The sequence below is a fragment of the Tamandua tetradactyla genome, chromosome 2 (assembly GCF_023851605.1).
Source record: "Tamandua tetradactyla isolate mTamTet1 chromosome 2, mTamTet1.pri, whole genome shotgun sequence".
NCBI classification, from domain to species: Eukaryota; Metazoa; Chordata; class Mammalia; order Pilosa; family Myrmecophagidae; genus Tamandua; species Tamandua tetradactyla.
Window position 1 is genome coordinate 61,882,971 of NC_135328.1, and position 20,012 is coordinate 61,902,982.

At 38.9% G+C, this 20,012-nt stretch overlaps 1 protein-coding gene across 4 annotated transcripts in view; it reads left to right on the forward strand.

Moving 5' to 3' along the window:
* Window positions 1-20,012, forward strand: part of DCAF12 (DDB1 and CUL4 associated factor 12) — a 65,758-nt gene that overhangs the window by 2,282 nt on the left and 43,464 nt on the right. For all 4 annotated transcript variants that reach the window (XM_077147921.1, XM_077147922.1, XM_077147919.1 and 1 more), the window contains one exon: window positions 576-830. In XM_077147921.1, the coding sequence (XP_077004036.1) occupies window positions 576-830 (255 nt within the window). The remainder of the gene's footprint in view (window positions 1-575; window positions 831-20,012) is intronic.

A 20,012-nucleotide genomic window follows, 5' to 3' on the forward strand; every position in this document is an offset into this window, starting at 1 on the left:
AACTTGTTGGATGCGGATTCAGGCACGCATTTTCCCTTGCCACCCCTCTCTCCCCAGTTTGTGTTTGATTTTTCGAATTCTGCAACTCTCTGGAGCGCGGGCATGTTGTCAGGGGAGCGGCCATTCGTAGTGCATCATCGGTATCCTGACAGTCTGGCTCCTTGGGCTGTCCCTCCCATGCTCTGGAATTTCAGGCCAAGAGGGAGGAGGGGGCTGGGTAGAGATTCAGACCAGGTCGGTATGGGAACCAGTTGGTCCCGCATTCCCTTTCCTTTCAAGGATAGCTATGGGGGATCTGAATCTTTCACTCCTAAAAGGTATAAGAAAATTTTTTGTCCTGTTCTTTTCTGCTTCCATTTCCTTGTCATTCAGCCCTGTGTGGTTCACACAGCATCTTTTCAGTGTTGGGAAGGTTGAACGACTTTCTGGATTGAGATTCTTTTTTCTGTTTTATTTGTATTTCTGTTGTTAGTAAAGGCTGCGGGAAGACTTCTTCATCATTTCCCTAACACAGTAGGATCCTTTGTTCTGGGGGAAGATGTCCAAACCCTGATTTCTAATGTTGCTTTTTACAGTTTGGCTGGGATCACTCGCTTCACAAAAGGAAAAGACTCCCCCCAGTGAAGAGATCCTTAGTGTACTACCTGAAGAGTCGGGAAGTCAGGCTACAGAATGAAACCAGCTATTCCCGAGTGTTGCATGGTTATGCAGCACAACAACTTCCCAGTCTCCTGAAGGAGAGAGAGTTTCACCTTGGGACCCTTAATAAAGTGTTTGCATCTCAGTGGCTGAATCATAGGCAAGTGGTGTGTGGCACAAAATGCAACACGGTAAGTGTTATCTGGGGGAATGTGAACTTTATCCTAGATCCTGAATGATGGTTGTACATGGTCTAGAACTCTCACTGCTCATTTCCCCTGAGAGTTTCTTTTGGGAGGGAATTGCCACCCTCTCCTTGCTGTTTCCTCCTATCTGTTGGAAACGACTTCTTGTTTTCCCTTCCTTTTCCCACTACTACATTTCTTTTCTAATGTCCTCAGAGGAATCTTATTTCTTTATGTCTTTTGCCCTCTGTATATGCTGCTTCTCCAAATTTAGTTTTCCTACCCACCTATTTTTGCTTTGTTTCTGCCAATTCTAGAGTTGGTTTTTTTTTTGACCTCATCTTTTTATATTGCTTTCTAAGTTGGAGGACTCATAGGAATGATGTAGATCCTATTCCCATCATTATTCACAATGCAGGACAGTGAAAACCTAGGTGTTTCTGCCATCCTAAGGGCAAATGTAGATTTCAAATGGCACTTGGCTGAAAATAGGAATAAGGCAAACATTCTTTTTAAAGGTACATGAACTGTGAAATAATGAGAACAACATCAACCATTTCCTATAAGGAAGATAGGGAATGTGTGTCTGGTGATATATTTCAGGGTGTAAGCATTTGTTCTTTGAGAAGTAGCCGTTACAAAAAGATTCAGAGGAAAGAAAATTTAGTGACACAAAAGGAGGGCCTTTTCACTACTTAGAAGCTATTTACAAGTGAACAAAGAGAAATGATTTTTCCCTAAATTATATAACTAGCATGATTACAGGCATGGATAAAAAGTCAAATAGTGACTTATGATTGGACAAGTGCACAAGTAGTATGATGTAAGGAGTGGTAAGTAAAAAGAGGCAAGGCCTGGAGGTGAGAAATGATTCAGAATGCAATGTAAGAAAAGATTAGGTCTAGGCTGAACAACTCCCTCCATTTTTACCCTATACTGTGTGAGTAGACAAATAATGTGCTTATAATTGCTGAGTAAATTGACCTTGGACAGAGACACATCTTGGATCAATGGAAAGAGCAAGAAGGTTGCTTGCTCCAGAGCAAGAAAGTTTTCTTTTTCATGGGCAGATGCTGGAACTCGAACCCGGGTCTCCGGCATGGCAAGCGAGAACTCTGCCTGCTGAACCACGATAGCCCGCCCAAAAGTATTTTTAAGTAGTAGAAGAAATGTGTTTATAAAGGACATAGGTAAAAATTTAAACATATGTTTTAAGGAAGGAAATAATACCACGGTGATTGGGGCCGAGCTTTCATTTCCTCTTCTTGTCTTATACTAAGACTTTTGAAATCTTAAGTAGTGAGCCTCCACAAAACTTCCCTTTTTTAGTCTCTCAGGTCACCTACACATGGTTTAAGATAGCTGTCATCCATTGTCACTGGAAATAGAGTCGCTGTTAGAAGAATTTGTTCTACTCCCCACACCTGCCATCATAGTGTTTTTTATTTTTTAACTTTTTTTTTTATTGTATAGTGTAACATATATGCAAAGTAAAGAAGTAAAAAAGCAATAGTTTTCAAAGCAGTCTTCAACAAGTAGTTACAGGACAGATCCCAGAGTTTGTCATGGGCTACTGTATAATCCTCTCATTTTTCCTTCCAACTGCTCCAGAATATAGGATGCTAGAGGGCTTAAATATTTTTTTGTCATCACAATCGACTTTTTTTCCTTCTTTTTTTGTGAAAAATAGCATATATACTAAAAAGCTATACATTTCAAAGCACAGCACCACAATTAGTTGTAGAACATATTTCAGAGATTGGCATGGGTTACTGTTTCACGATTTTAGGTTTTTATTTCTAGCTGCTCTAAAATACTGGAGACGAAGAGAGATACCAATTTAATGATCCAGCATTTGTATTCATTTGTTAAAATCTGTCTTCTCTGTATACCTCCACCCTCACCTTTGATCTTTCCATCCCTCTCTTTAGGGGTATTTGGGCTATGGCAATTCTAAATTTTTGCTATTGAAAAGATCTGTCAGTAATATGGGGTAGGGAGATGGAACTATCTGATGTTGTGGAGCAGGTGGGCTAGGTTTCAGGACTTATCTGGACCAGGGATCCATCTGGACATTGTAGGTTTCTGGAAAATTACTCTAGTGCCTGGAATCCTGTGGAATCTTATGTATTGCCCTAGGTGTTCTTTAGGATTGCCTGGAATGGTCCTGGTTGGGGGTTGGCAGATTATGATAGGTAGCGAAGTCTAACTGAAGCTTGCATAACAGCAGCCTCCAGAGTAGCCTCTCAATTCTGTTTGAACTCCCTCTGTACTGATACTTTATTAATTATACTTCTTTTCCCCCTTTTGGTCAGGATGGAATTGTTGATCCCACAGTGCCAGGTCTGGATTCGTCCCTGGGAGTCATCTCCCATGTCGCCAGGGAGACTTTCACCCCACAATGTCATGTCCCACAAAGGGGGGAAGGACAATGATTTCACTTGCAGAGTTGGGCTTAGAGAGACTGAGGCCACATTTGAGCAACAAACGAGGTCCTCCAGAAGTAACTCTTAGGCATACCTATAGGTAGGCTAAACTTCTCCACTGCCTACGTAAACTTCACAAGAGTAAGCCTCCTGATCGAGGGCATGCCATCGTAGTGTTTTGCACATAGTAGTTGCATAGCAAATACTGCTGAATTAATCATCATAGTCTCCTGCTTTTTAAATTTATAGACTATTTTTGAGGCTAAAATGTTAAGTGATAACTTAATCTACTCTTAATTCCTGTCTCTTGCTGTCTTTTTACATCCTCATGATCTAATGTGTTTAAAGGCGGTTTGTTTTCCTTTCTTTTTTTAGTTAGTGTTTGTTTTTCTTCCAGAATCAAAAACAGGAACCAGGAACTCTGCTGTTCTCTGAATTTTGTGATGTTTGACAGAGATTCCCTTATCTGTACCTTTGTTTTTCCATCTGTAAAACGAATGTAGTAATATCCTATGCTAAGAAGGTGGCTATATGCATCTGGGGAATACTTCAAGTTAGCAATATCTTATTCAGAGATACTAATAGTGATAAAAGGAATCTAAAGCCTTTTCCAATGCACTTATACTCCCTGAAATTTCCCTTAGTTTGAAAGAAAGGGAAGGTTTTTAAACAATTAGAGCTATAGTTTTGGAAAACGTATGAAGATTGCAGGAGAAGGGGTGCTCATGCTGGATTCTCAATAGTAAATTAGTTTTGATGTATTGCTATATTACCATCAATGAAATGATTTAAATGTTTTTGGTAGGAAAAGTATACCCAGGACAGTTCATACTCTCTAATAACTTGTTAATATGTATTTGCAGGTTAGAAACTCTTTTTTCTTTCTTGGCTGGCTCTGAGGAAGTTTGCTTACAGCTAGTAGATCGAAGAATTCATCAGCATTTAATTGAGTATACTCAAGTACTAAGAAGCCAGTCATTTCCAGGTTACGTGGCTGAAGGCTATAGTATTGAAACCGCCATTGGGATACTGGGTCTTCCTGCTTGAATAAAAGCAGTAGAGGGTGGGCAGGCAACAGTGACTCAATGGCAGAGTTCTCACTTGCCATGCCGGAGACAAGGGTTCAGTTCCTGGAGCCTGCCCATGTCAAAAAAAAAAAAAAAGCGGTAGAAGTGTGCTGAAAGACTTTTCTGCAGCTTGCAGGAAATTCCTAGAGTGGGAATTTCCCTAGGCTGTGGGCTGAGCCTCAAACTAGGGACGGTCATTCAACCCCCCTGATTTCCCTGAACCCAGTGAACACAGGAATAACAGCAGGAATTGCCAGCCTACATTTAATCACTGATAACCCTAATTTGCTCATACCTTTAATAATCTATTTAGAGGAACGAAGATAGTATGACCTGAATTGAAACATGGGTCTGGGCATCAGGATAGGTAGTATTTTTTCCTGGTCTAGGATTATAAACCCAGATTGCCTGCATAGCCAGACAGAAAAATTGAATGAGAAAAACTTGCCAGGTGCAAGAGTAAGAAGTGAGGACTGTGAAGAACCAGAGAATGCAATCTTGGTTATGCTCCTTTGTTGCTGTGTAAGAATTTGGGCCCAATGTTAACAGATTTTCTTTGTAAAGAGAAACTGGAAATCCAGATTTTTAAATTTTTTTTATTTTTGGGGAGAGATGCATGGTCTGGGAAGAAATCTGGATTTTTATGGGAAAAATTATTGATCATTTATGAGGAGTATTGAACAGCCAATATGACAGTAGCTTTAGATGTCTGAAACAGAGTTGTGAGATTAAGTTTGGAAAGGTTAATTAGGATCAAATTGTGGAAGCCTTGAATGTCAAGCTAAGATTTTTTTTATTGTTAGAGAAAGTGTAGGTTTGCAGAAGATACAGAGTTCCCATTTACCCTCCTCATACACTCAGTTTTCCCTATTATTAATACTTTGCATTACTGTGATATCTTTGTTATAATTGATGAAGCAATATTATTATGCTTGTACTATTAGCTATAGTCTGTAGTTGACATTAGGGTTCACTATTTGTACAGTCCTATTTTTTTTTAATTTTTTATTCTAGTAACATATTTACAAACTAAAGCTTCCCCCTTTAACCACTTTCAGATGTATAATTCAGTAATATTAATTACATTTACATGGTTGTGTTACCATCAGCACCATCCATTACCAAAACTCTTCCATCACCCCAAGCAGAAAATCTGTACCAATTAAACACTGACTCCTCTTTTCCTTCCCCTATCCTGACCCCTGGTAAACTGTATCCTAGATTCTGGCTCTTACAGGACAGATCCCAGAGTTTGTCGTGGGTTACCATTCCTTCATCTCATGGTTTTCCTTCTAGCTGCTCCAGAGCATTGGAGGCTAGAAGGAATTTTTTTTTATTATTACAACCGACTTTTTCTCCTTTTTTTGTGAAAAAATAGCATATATACAAAAAATTTCAAAAGCACAGCGCAACAGTTAGTTGTAGAACAGATTTCAGAGTTTGGTATGGATTACAATTCTACAATTTTAGGTTTTACTTCCAGCTGCTCTATCCATTCATCTTTTGTTAGACACTTGGGTTGCTTCCATCTTTTGGCTATTGTGAATAACAACACTATGAACATTGATGTATAAACATCAATCTGAGCCCCTGCTTTCAATTCATTTGGGTATATACCTAGGAGTGGGATCGGTGAGTCATACGGCAATTCTATATTTACTCTCCAAGGAGTTACCATACAGTATTCTACAGTGTCTGCACCATTTTACATTCCCACCAACAATGTACATGGGTTCCTATTTCCCTACATCCTTGGAAACATTTATTATTTTCAGTTTTTTTAATAATAGCTATCCTAGTGGATGTGAAATTTTATTTCATTGTAGTTTTAATTTTCATTTCATTAGTGGCTAGTTATTTTAAGCATGTTACTAGCATTTGAATATTGAATTAAGAGAAATGTCTATTCAAATCCTTGGCCCATGTTCTAGTTTGCTAGCTGTCAGAATGCAATATACCAGAAATGGAATGGCTTTTAAAAAGGGGGAATTTAATGAGTTGCTAGTTTACAGATCTAAGGCCGAGAAAATGTCCCAATTAGAAATGTCCAATCAAAGGCATCCAGGGAAAGATACCTTGGTTCAAGAAGGCCGATGGAGTTCAGGGTTTCTCTCTCAAGTGAGAAGGCACATGGCGAACACAGTCAGGGCTTCTCTCTCTCGGCTGGAAGGGCACATGGCGAATACGGCATCATCTGCTAGCTTACTCTCCTGGCTTCTTGTTTCATGAAGCTCCCAGGGAGGCGTTTTCCTTCTTCATCTCCAATGGACTCTCCGCTTCGTGGTGCTGCAGCATTCTGTGCTCTCTCTGAATCTCTCATTCTCCTCTTTTATAGGACTTCAGAAACTAATCAAGACCCACTCAAATGGGTGGAGACATGTCATCCCCTAATCCAGTTTAACAACCACTCTTGACTAAATCACATCATCCAGGGAGATAATCTCATTACAGTTTCAAACATACAATATTGAATAGAGATTATTCTACCTTTATGAAATGGGATTTATACTAAAACATGGCTTTTCTTAGGGGGCATACTTCCTTTCAAACCAGCACAGCCCATTTTTAAATTGGTATGTTTTTTTTGTTTTTGAGTTGTGGGAGCTATTTATATATTCTGGACTTTATCACATATAAGATATGAAACTAATAATCTAGTTTGACTAGTACAAACCTAGTTTCAGTAGTATACAAATTTTCTACTCCTGTATATCTCTATCTTTCTGCTTTTATATTATTATTGGCTCAGATAATATCTGTATACAATGTATGCCTGTTAATATAGATTTAAAATGTTATTTTATACATTTTCCTATTAAATCATTTGGGGATGAGGGGAGTAGTTACAAACCAAAAGTAATAGTACAGGATTTTATATTAACCTATATAGTTACCTTTACTAATGTTGTTTATTTCTCTTATGGCTTTGAGTTACTGTCAGATTTCCTTTTATTTCACCTGAAGGACATCCTTTAGCATTTCTTCTTGGGAAGGTTTTCTGGTAATGAACTCTTTCAGCTTTTGTTTATCTATAAATGTCTTAACTTTTTCTTTATTCTTTTAAACATTTTTTATTGTGAAATATATATATAAAAGCAATAAATTTCCGTGTATATTGTAACAAGTAGTTATAGAATAGATTTCAAAGTTAATACAGTTGTGCAATTTCAGGTTTTCCCTCTAGCTTCTAAAAGACACTGGAGACTAAACAGAAAGATCAGAATAATGATTCAGCAGTCACCGTCATTAATTAAATCATATCTTCTGTATTTTAACTCCACTTTCCCCTTTCATCCTTCTGCTAATCTTGAGGGGTATTTTGGCTATGCTCAATCTTACTTTTTCATGTTGGAAAGGGGTGTAGATAATAATGGGATAGGGAGATGGAACAAATTGATGTTCTTGGAGAAGCTGGCCCCTTTGGGTTTCAGGACTTATCTGCCTTAGGAGCCATCTGGAGGTTGTAGGTTTCTGGAAGGTAATCTTAGTGCATGAAACTTTTGTAGAATCTCTGTTAGAACCCTAGGTGTTCTTTAGTATTAGCAGATGGTTTTGGTTGGACTTTGGCAAACCATGGTAATTAACAGTATCTAGCTGAAGCTTGCATAAAAATAGCCTCCAGAATAGCTTCTCAGCTCTGTTTGAAATCTCTTAGCTATTGATGCCTTATTTTGTTACATTTCTTTTCTCCCTTTTAGTCAGGTAGGTGTTGTCTATCTCAAGGTGCCAAGGCTAAGCTCACCCCTGAGAATCATGTCCCATATCATCAGGGAAACTTTCATCCCTGAGTGTAATAGCCCACCCAGTGAGGAGGGTAATGGTTTTCCTTGCGAAATTGGGCTTAGAGAGTGAGGCCACATCTGAGCAACAAAAGAGGTTTTCTGGAAGTAACTCTTAGTTATAACTTAGGTACGCTTAGCTTCTCCACTACAGAAATAAACTTCATAAGAACAAGCCTCAAAATCAAGGGCTTGGCCTACTGACTTGGAAGTCCCTAATGTTTGAGACATGATAAAGGGTTTTCCTGATCAGGAGTTTTTCATTAGTTCCATATATTTTCTCCAGTTCCTGAAGGGACTATGCCACTACTTTTAAATGATCTGCCTAAAATACTCTGGGATGTATCTGGGTATTACATTAAGCTATACAGAATTACAAACCATCATTCCCATTCTGGGCTCCATGTGTTTGGCTTGTTTAAATGAGCTATCGAGACAGGTTGAGTTAGGTTATTATCTACAGAAAATTCAGGTTTTGGATAAAATAAACCCCTTTTCCTTTGATCTCATACAGTAGGTAAAGTTCTAAAATACAGACAGTGTCATACTTAACTCTTTAGTCTGATTTACCTTAGTCCAGACCTGACCTGTTTTGTTCTTATCTCTAATTGAAGCCTAATCTCTTTTTTTAATTTCTTTAGCAGTTGATGTATATAGCAATGCTGACTTCCAGAGCTGCAAAACTCCAATTCTGAGTCTTAGTTGTCACACAGGTAGCCAGAGTTCCAGGGAGATAACAAGTTATACATCTATAGCACAGCATCTCAAAATCTAGAAATAATGTTTACAGTTCCAGGCTAAATGTGACTGCTATAAGAGCTTATAATCTAGGCCCCGATTTTCTATAAGTATTTTCTAAAAGAGACCATACAATATTTGTTCTTTTGTTTCTGGCTTGTTTTATACCACTTAATGTCCCCAAGGTTCACATTCACCTCGTTGCGCACCTCATGACTTCATTCCTTTCTGTAGCTGATTCCTGTATTCTGATTTATGTATATACCATAGTTTGCCGTTCTACTTCTCAGTCAGTGTATTCTCCGGCCACTTCCATCCATTTGGCATCATGGATAATGTCCAAAGTAAACAGTCCATGTCTCGTATTATCCTCACTTAGTTACACAATCATAAATGCTCTTAATTTTAGACGTTTTTCACTGCTCCAAAAGAGAAAAATAACTGTACACACACCCTCACCAAATAGAAAATCCCAACCTCCCCTTAACTCTTGTCCTTCCCTCTCAATTATTTATCCTTGGTATTGCTGCGTAATACCAAGACTGTTGGTATTGGTAACGTAAGACTGTTGATGTCTTCCTGTTAAATGTAGACCGTAGCATGCAGTAGTAGTTTTCCCGTATAGCCTTCTACTACTAATTCTTTGTACACGATTCATACCTTTGAAGTAGTTCATGCAAGAATTTGTTTGTATTTATCGTGTAAAATTGGCGGGATACGCGGCTCTGTACAACTCTTTTCAATTATGTTCACCTTCAATGTGGCAGTATCACTTATAAACCTGTTATAAACCCACTAATTAACTGCAGTCACTTCTGTCCATTCCTTTACATTTAAATTCATCCTCTTTAGCTAACTATTCACCTATCTCTAGCTTCTTTGTATCTTTGGGTTTCCTATATTCTACATTATAAACCTCTGAGTTTACCTTTACCAAGATTATAATAGCAAAATCATAAAGTATCTATCCTTTTGTGTCTGGCTTATTTAACTTAACATCATCTCCTCAAGGTTTATCCATGTTGTCATATGCTTCCGGACTGCATTTCGTCTTACTGTTGTGTAATATTCAGTCGATACGTGTATACCACATTTTGTTTATCCATTCGTCTGTTGATGGGCACTTGGATTGTTTCCATCTTTCGGCAATTGTGAATAATGCTGCTATGAATATCGATGTGCAAATATCTGTGTCTCTGCTTTCAACTTTTCTGGGTATATACTGAGTAGTGGTATTGCTGGATTGTAGGGCAACTTGATATTTACTTTTCTGAGGGAACTGCTTAACTTTCTTCCACAGTGGCTGTACAATTATACATTTCTTTTATTTGCTTTGGGATTATTATGCTGTTCTTTCCCTAGTTTCTCCAGGTGAGCAGTTAAGACCTCAAATTTTGTTCTTCTTTAATATAGGCATTTTAGGGCAATAAATTTCCATCTCTCTCTTTTTTTTTTATCCTTTAAATTACTCTTACTGGTACTCCTCTATTCTGTTCCATCCTCCAAACTTCCTTCTCCTGTCTATTTTTCTCTGTTTTTTATTTCTTGTAGGGCTGATCTCTTGTTGACAAATTCTCTCGGCCTTTGTCTTTCTCTGAAAATTTTAATCTTTCCCTCATTTTTTAAGGGTAACTTAGCTGAATAAAAAATTCTTGGCTATAAGTCTTTCTCTTTCAGGATCTTAAATATCTCACACCATTGCTTTCTCACCTCCACGGTGCATGTTGAATAGTCTGAACTCAGTCTTATGTGGTTCTGTTGTATGTGGTGAGTTGCTTTTCTCTTGCCACTTTGTGGGATTTTCTGCTTCTCTTCCACTTTTGACAGGCTGTTAAGTATGTGTCTTGGAGTAGGCCTATTTAGATTTATTCTATTTGGTATTGTTGGGCTTGTTTGATTCACATGTTTGTGTCTTTTATAAAAGGGTTGGAAAGTTTTCCCCCATTATCTCCTCCACTAACCTTCCTAGTCATTTATTCTCTTGTCCTACTGGGACACCAATATGATTCTTAAAATTTCTGCCTTTCGGTTTATCTGTCATTTCCCTGAGATCTCATTCAAATTTTTCCATCTTTTTTGCCATTTGTTATTTTAAGTGCTCAAATTCAGTTGTCTTCTTCTAGTTTGCTTATTTTTTCTTCTCCCTCTTCAAATCTGCCATTGTGTCTCTAGCATTTTTTAATATATATTTTTATTGACAAAGCAAGATACAAATGCAAACATTCTTAAGATACAGTATTCCATACATGTGTACAAATCATTGGCTCACAATATCATCACATAGTTGTATCTTCATCATGATAATTTTTTAGAATATCTATATCACTCCAGAAAAAGAAATAAAAAGAAAAACTCATATATACCATACCCCTTACTCCTCCCTCTCATTGACCACCAGTATTTCCATCTGCCCAATATATTTTAACCTTTGTTTCCCCTGTGATTTATTTTTTAATCCATATTTTTTTACTCATCTGTCCATGCCCTAGATAAAGGGAACATCAGACACAAGGTTTTCACAATCGCACAGTCACATTGCAAACTTTATATCTTCATACAGTCATCTTCAAGAAACAAGGCTACTGAAGCACAGCTCTGCAGTTTCAGGTACTTCCCTTTAGCCACTCAAATACACCATAAACTGAGAAGGGGTATCTGTATAAGATATAAGAATAACCTCTAGGATAACCTCCCGACTCTCTTTGAAATTTCTTAGCCACTGATACGTTATTTTTCTCATTTCTCTCTTCACCCTTTTGGCCAAGAAGGTTTTCTTAATCCCTTGATGCCGGGTCCCAGATCATCCTGGGATTTCTGTCCCACATTACCAGGGAGATTCACACCCCTAGGTGTTATGGCCCATGTAGAAGGGGAGAGCAGTGGGTTCCATTGCCGTGTGGCTTAGAGAGAGATGCCACATCTGAGCGACAAAACGGGTTCTCTGGGGATGACTCTTAGACCTAATTTTAAGTAGGGTTAGCCTATCCTTTGCAGAAATAAGTTTCATAGGTGCAAACCCCAAGATTTGGGGTTCTGCCTATTCATTGATTGTCCCCACTGCTTGCAAGAGTATCAGAAATTCTCCAGATAGGGAAGTTGAATCTTTCTTCCCCCTTTCTCCCCATTCCCTTAAGGGGACCCTGCAAATACGTCTTCATTCACTGTCCACATCACTCCAGGATTTATCAGGGCGTCACACTAACCTGGACAAACCAACAAAATCTCATGCCCTGTTCAAGATTCCCTGTACTTGGTGTTCAACTGAACTGATCATACAAGTTAAATTAGGAAATGCACTACCCAAAGTATAAATTTTGCACCAAATAAACATCTCTCCCTTTAGTCTCACACAGGAGTTGAAGTTGTAAGATATGGACGATATCATTCTTTACCCATCCTTCTCGTATACTTTAGTCACATCCAGATAAGCATCATTACTATTTCTACTCAATGTGTGATCACTATTTCTCTAGTATTTTTTAAATTTGATCTACGGTATCTTTCATCTCTGTGAGATCTGCTATTTTTCTATTTATTCTTTAAAATTCTTCTTAATGCTCCTCTAACATCTTTTTGGTAATCCTTTCTGTCATTAGTCAATCCATTGAATTTATTTAGCAGATTTGTATGGACATCTTTGATTAGTTCCAAATTCTGTGTCTCCTCCAGTGTTTTAATTTGGTCATTAGGTTGGGCCATATCTGCCTGCATCTTCATATGCTTTGTGATTTTCTGTTGGTTTTGAAGCATCTGATTTTCTTGATAGGGTTATTTTGAAAGTTGATTTCCCTTACTCATGCAAGGTTTTGTATTGCTTGTGCCTGTGTTGACGGTCTCCTTTTGCACTTAGTTTGTCAATAATTCCCTGCTAAACCAAAGCCCAGACTTCATGTGGGAAATGCAGCTCTACTTGAGGGTCTTTTTGAAACCAGGCAGAGAGGTAGTTTACCAGACTGTACTCCATTTTTTCCCAGCAGATGTCACTCTTAGGCCTCCTCTTCCGCTCAGGCCTACCTTTCCCTGATTGTGGCAACCAGCTGAGCTGGAAGGGGACCCAGTGCACTTCTAGCCAGGTCCACTCATCTTGGTGCACGCTAAAAGCTGCCAAATCCAGGGCTGATGGTTGGGTGTATGCACCTCAGCGGAGATTGCACTTGTCGGCCCAATAGGTCTGGTGGTCCCCAGGCTCCTACTTGGAATGACCTTGGGCTGTGGGACTGGGTATTTCAGCTGCCCCTGCCCACAGCCAACCTGGAAGTGACTGCTGGCTAGGTGTGGTGTGGGGTATACCACAGAGACATGGCTCAGGGCTGCCAGGTGGGATGCAGGACATAGCTCTGCAAGGTCTCAGGGCATAGTATGGGACAGGGCAGGTCACAGCATGGCGTGGCTTACTTTCTCATACTTGCCTCCCAACTCATGCACCTGTGAGGACTCTGGGCTTCTGTCTGGAAAGAAGAGTAGAGTGGTAGGCCCTGTGCACTAGCTGGATGATCTCTGTGAGCACAGAAAGCAAGTTTACTGGCTTCCAGGTTCCCCAAGGGCCCTCTGGACTGTGGAGCTGATGGGGCTGATCACCCAGGCTAGCAGTAGGGACAGGCATTTTCCTGGGCTTGGCCTCTTGTTTCCAATGGAATCATGACCAAGCACACTTACCTTAGTTTTTCCATCCCAATTCCTCAGTTTTTTCATCCAGGACCTCCCTACATAGTATGGAAGAACCTCTCTGATCACTCACACCCTGGAACTGCTGTCCCAGTCATTTTCTGACACTTCTGTAGTTGTTATATGGAGCAGAGGTGAACTCAACTTTTCCTCTTCTGCCATTTTCCCAGAAGTTCTTTCCTTTATTTTTGAAAGAATTTTGCTGGATATAGAATTCTTGGTAGATAGTTTTTTGTTTTTTGTTTGTTTGTTTTTTCTTTAAGGACTTTCAGTATGCCATCCCTTTTTCTTCTGGTCTCCCTGGTTCTGATGAGAAATCTGCATCTTCTGGGGATTCCTTGTGTGATTCTCTTTTGTTGCTTTCAAAATCCTTTTTTTGTCTTTAGATTATGATGATTTTACTATAAGGCTTTGGTGTAGATCTCTTACAGTCTGTCTTGCTTGGAGTTCCAGCAAGTGTCCTTGATATTTCATGTCTTTCATCATATTTGAGAAGTTTTTGGCAATTATTGCTTTAAATACTTTTTCTCCCCCTTTCTCTCAACTCCTTCAGGAACTCCCACACTGCATTTGTTAGTATGCTTTAAAGTGTCCTGGAGGTTCCTCAGGCTCTGCACACTTTTCTTCATCCTTTCCTCTTCTTTCTGCTCTTCAGACTGGATGTTGTCAGCTGTCTTATCTTCAAGTTCCCAACTCCAATCTGTTGTTGAACCCCTCTAGGGAATTTTTAATTTCTGTTCCTGTGATCTTGAGCTTTATTTGGTTCCCTTTCACAGTTATGAAATTATTCTCTTTGTGTTCATCCACTGTTTTCCTGATTTCCTTTATTTTATTTTTTTACCCTTGGTCTTCTTTAGCTCTTTTATTTTTTTTAAATATTTGTCTGGTATGTCTCAGATCTAATCTTCCTCATTGATAGTTTCTCTTTTGCCTGGTCCATTGCTCCATTTCCTTGTATATTTTGTAACCTATTGTTGAAACCTGGGTATTTTAATATTTTAGTATGTTATTCCTGGAATTTAGACCCTGAGGCATCTGTTCTTTAATCTTGTATTCAGTTTTTGTTATGACAGTGCTTCTCTTGATTTTCAGCAGCTAACAAAAAAAAAAAAAGAAAGAAAGAAAAAGGCAAATACCCTTCTCAGTCTTGGCAGATTGACCTGTACAGGTGCTCTCCATAAGGGCCTAGTCATATAGTGAATTTAGAGAACAGCTGAATAGCTCAGTCCAGAGAGAGGAGGCCTTCCTGATTCTTTCTGTGCACAGGTCTTGTCTTAGGCATGTGCATGTGTGACCCTTGGAATTCTCCAGTTTACATGGATCTGAATGTCCCTCTTCCCTAGGAAACAGTTTCCTTGCAGTCCTGGGCACTGCACTGTGTGACCTATAGCCATCAATCCCTTGTGCCAGGTAGCATGATTTGACTATTCTCCTGCAGCCTTCTCTAGGAGATCTTGGTGAGGTCCCTTATATAGAGCAAATTCTGGGATGTCAAGTCCCTTAGGCCAGCACTAGAGAGACTGGGCAAGCAATACATGTTCCCAGTATGTGCATGTGGATTACTCTGCTCTCTCCAGAACCAGGAATGGGTTAAGATAGGGAGCATGGGAGGCTGTGCCCTGAACTGGTGAGAGGGTGGGGTAGAAACAGCCAGGGTGCCACAAGAGCCTTTCACTTTTTAGTGGCTTTTTTCTTTACTTTCTTTTTTTTTTCAATTGTGAAAAATAACATATATACAAAAAAGCGGTAAATTTCAAAGCACACCACAGCAATTAGTTGCAGAACCGATTTCAGAGTTTATACTGGGTTACAATTCCACAATTTGTGATTTTTACTTCTATCTGCTCTAAGACACTGGAGACTAAAAGAAATACCAATATAATGATTCAGCAGTCATACTCATTTGTTGAATTCTACCTTTTCTGTAAACTCCACCATTTTGACCTTTCTCCCACTTTTTAGGAGTAATTGGGCTATGCCCATTCTAACTTTTTCATGTTGGAAGGGGCTGTCGATAATAAGGAATAGGGGGGTGGAACTAGTTGATATTCTTGGAGAGGCTGGCCCCTTTGGGTTTCAGGACTTATCTGGTCTAGGAACCATCTGGAGGGTGTAGGTTTCTGGAAAGTAGTCCTAGTGCATGGAACCTTTGTAGAATTTCATATAAAGCCCAGTGTTCTTTTAGGATTGGCAGGAATGGTTTTGGTTGGGGTTTGGCAAACTATAATAAGTAACATTGTCTAGCTGAAGTTTGCTTAAGAGTAGCCTCTAGGGTAGCCTCTTGACTCTATATGAACTCTTTCAGCCACTGATACCTTATATGTTACACTTCTTTTCCCCCTTTTGGTCAGGATGGCATTGTTGATCCCACAGAGCCAGAGCCAGGCTCATTCCTGGAAGTCATATCCCGCATTGCCAGGGAGACTTCCCCATGAATGGCATGTCCCACATAGGGGGAGAGTAATGATTTCAGGTGCAGTGTTAAACCTAGAGAAAGAGAGAGGCTACATTGAGCAACAAAAGAGGTCCTCTGGTAGTAACTCTTAGGCATACTTACAGGTAGGCTTAGCTTCTCTGCTAAGGAAGTAAGCTTTCCAAGAGCAAGCCTCAAGATTAAGGACTTGGCCTAGTGACTTGATAGTTACTAATGTTTGACACAGTATCAGGGTTTCCCTGGTGGTAAAGCTTATAGTTCCGTATTTTTTTCTCCTATCCCTTAAGGAACTTTGCCAGTACTTTTTGATTATCTGCGTAACATACTCTGGGATTGACATGAACTCTTATTTCCCATTGTCAGTGCCCTCCTAACCAAAGACTCCAGAGACCCAGTTGTAGTCAAACAAATTAGATTTACTTGCTCATTACAGCTAGGTGAACCTACATTGCAGGTTCTATCATTAGTAGGGTTGTAGAACAGACTTAAGACGCTTTAATATTTGGAATTGTGTTAGGTGATTTGGGGAAAGGTTTAAAGAAGCAGGTTCTTGCTCTAGATTGGATATTATCAGGAAATGAGGGGAAATTCTATTGTTAGTGTTCAGTTACTTTTCTCCAGAGAAATAGAACCAACAATATATGTATGACTGTATATATGTATGTGTGAGTATTCTTACAGATTTATTATATGTGTGGGTATACATGTAGATTTTTTATAAGGAGTTGGCTCACATATTGTTGACCCTCCATAATCATAAGACTCAAAGAGACCATCCCTGAGATAAAGAGCTCAGATTTCATAAGAGAAAATCTGCCCACCTCAAGTTTTGCAGTGATTATTAACTGGGGTGTAGGAAATGTTTTAAAATGTATGCATGTACACCTGTGTATACATGTGCCTGATTATCATGATAACTAGGGTTACAGAGCATGTCCAAATTCTACAGAGCAGGTCGAAGGCTGGAAATTCCAGTAACAGTGATGTTGAAATCCTGAGTCTTCATTCTTTAGGCTGGGAACTTAAGGAGTGAGAGGTTTAGTCTTGAGGCAGAATTCCTTCTTCTCAGAATCCTTATTCTTTGTATTTAAGGTCTCCAACTGATTGTGTGAGGCCTAGCCACATAGGAGGGTAACCTCCTTTACTTCAAACGCTTCATTAATTTTAAGTCTCTAAGCAAAGTTAATTGATTATTAGGCTTTAGGAAGAGGAGTAAGAATGATTTTATGCCTCTTATGTGTGATCATGATAGAATTGGTGATTTCTAACTCTTTTTTTTTTTTTTTCTTCATCTTTAAGAAGGCCTTACTTGGGGCCCCAGGAATCCTTTTTACTGTAGTGCCTCACAGACTTTGGGTCACCTTCTGTATGTGAGGAAATTAATGGTCAAAAATGTTAGGACCTCAGCAGTAGTTCTGTGGTGGGATTCAAGAAAACTTTAAGGCACATTTGCTCAGTAGGGACGTTGTTGATCTTTCGGGTAGATTCTTGGTTGTCTGAGACTTTGCCTCACATTGCAGAATTCCAAGCCTCTGCTCTCTCCGTACCAGCAATGTGCCTCAACTCTGTAACCCTAGTTATCATCCTAATCAGGCACATGTACACACAGGTGTACATGCATACATTTTAAAACATTTCCTTTACCCCCGATTAACAATCACTGTAAAACTCAAGGTGGGCAAATTTTTTCTTATGAAAATCTGAGCTCTTAATCTCAGGGATGGTCTCTTTGAGCCTTATAATTATGGAGGGTGAACAGAGGGGGAGCATATTGTCTCCTGTGCTCAAGGGTTTTTCTCCAACTGGATCTTTGATAGACATTACAGTTGGAGACAGAGGTTTTACTTCTTAGCTGATGTTTTTCTGTTGGAATTGGGGCAGTACCTAGGTGGGACTCAAGATTAGGATGCTAGGCAAATAGCAGTTTTTCCCGGTTATGTCTAGAATTGCTTTTTGGCCTGAACCTTTAACAGGGGACTGTTCATGTTGTGTTTGTTTTCTGGACTAGGAGATAAAAAGAAGAAACTGGCCCTAAAGTGGCTACTGGGTTCAATCCAAGATTGTGGTTGGGCTGTAGCATTTGACTTCTTAAGGTGCTAATTCTGCTTGAATTGCCTTACCTGCTGTTTTAGTTTTCTAAAGCTGCCAGAACGCAGTATGTCAGAAATGGAATGGCTCTTAGAAAGGTAATTTATTAAGTTGCAAGTTTATAGTTCTAAGGACATAGAAATGCTATAGACTTGCTTTAATTTGGACATTTTCACAGGCTTAGAACTGTAAACTAGCAACTTAATAAATTCCCCCTTTTAAAAGTCATTCCATTTATGGTATATCACATTCTGGCAGCTAGCAAACTAGAACACTCTCGTATTTAATTAGACCCGATTCTTGAGCAGTTGTGTGTGTGTATGTGGATTTATTGAGCAACATTTGTTGAATACCAACTATTGTCCTTTATGCTGTTTTTAAAAAACTATCATTTCTCACAGCTATCGAACACTTAAGACTGCCTTGCCCTTTAGAACCAGACAGATATAAGTTTCTAAAACTCAGCACAGGCACTTATTTTTTGTGTGTGGGACTTTGAACAAACTATCCTCCATGGACTTCAATTTATCAAGTATGTTGAAAGAAATCCTTACAGTGTAAAGCACAATTTCTTGCACATGCTAGCAAACTGGTAAATATCCATTCTACTATCAACTATAGGCCTGCTTTTGCAGTTTTTCCAGTCTTTTACTACTTCTAAAAGTTTGTAAGTAGTAAAGGTTCCATGCCATAGGGTAACTTTCCAGAAACCTACAACCTTCAGATGGGTCCCTGGACCAGATAAGTCCTGAAACCTAGAGGGCCTAGCCTCTCCAAAACATCAGCTAGTTCCATCTCCCTACCCTTTATTACTGACAGCCCTTTCAAGCATGAAAAAGTTAGAATGGCCATAGCCCAAATACCCCAAAAGAGTGGGGTAGAAAGATCAAAGGTGATGGTGGAGTTATGCAGAGAAGGTAGAGTTCAACAAACAAATATGATTGCTGAATCATTAAATTGATACTTCTTTTAGTCTCCAGTATCTTAGAGCAGCTAGAAGTAAAAATCTAAAATTGTGGATTGTAACCCATACAAACTCTGGAATCTATTCTACAACTAACTGTTGTGCTGTGCTTTGAAATTTACTGCTTTTTTTTGATATTTATTTTTTTTTTTACAAAAAAAGAAAAAAAGTTGATTGTGATGATAAAAAAAATATATTTATTCCTTCTAGTCTCCTATATTCTGGAGCAGCTAGAAGGAAAAATCTGAGATGATGGTGTAGTAGCCCATGACAGACTCTGGTATCTGTCCTATACTTGTCGACGAGTACTTTGAAAATTCCTTCCTTTTTCTTTCTTTGCTTTGTATAAGTGTTATATATTATACAATAAAAGAAAAAGTTTAAAAAAAAAATGGCAGATTCCTGGCCTCCATGCCAGTACTGATTGGTGAGGTATAGAATTGACATTTAACAAGCTCTCAAGCAGTTTTTATATATGGTAACATTTGAGGATAACTGGCTTAGACCATACTATATTGCACTATTTTTTTGCCACCTTATTAAATGTAGACCAGTTGTTTGAATCCTTTTTATTTTCTAAACTACACCCAGGGCACAAGTGAGACATCAGGTTTAATTACCCTGAAAGAGTTTTCCTCTTAAGCGTCTTGGTCTGTATCTGTTCAGCAGCCAGTAGTAGGGTATAATTAAATCTTGTTTCTGCACTCTGGGGAAGCCTTTGACAAATTGTTATTTTCTTTATTGCCCTCTTCCTAGTCTCAACCTAAGGCAGGATACTATTCTCTTAGGTCAGATCTCAGCTTAAGCCATTGGTTTCCAAGCTGTTGGGGCTATTTTCTAGGAGGAGAATAATATATAAACATATGTAAAAAAAAAAAATCCATATTTATACAAGTTTCAGTAAGTCATTTTGTATTTATATTGGATTCAGAGATGCATGGGTTGAATCTCAACCCCATCCCTTACTAGCTTTGTGCTCTTGAACAAGCTAGATCATCTTTTCTAAAAGCTTCTTCTCTCACCTTTA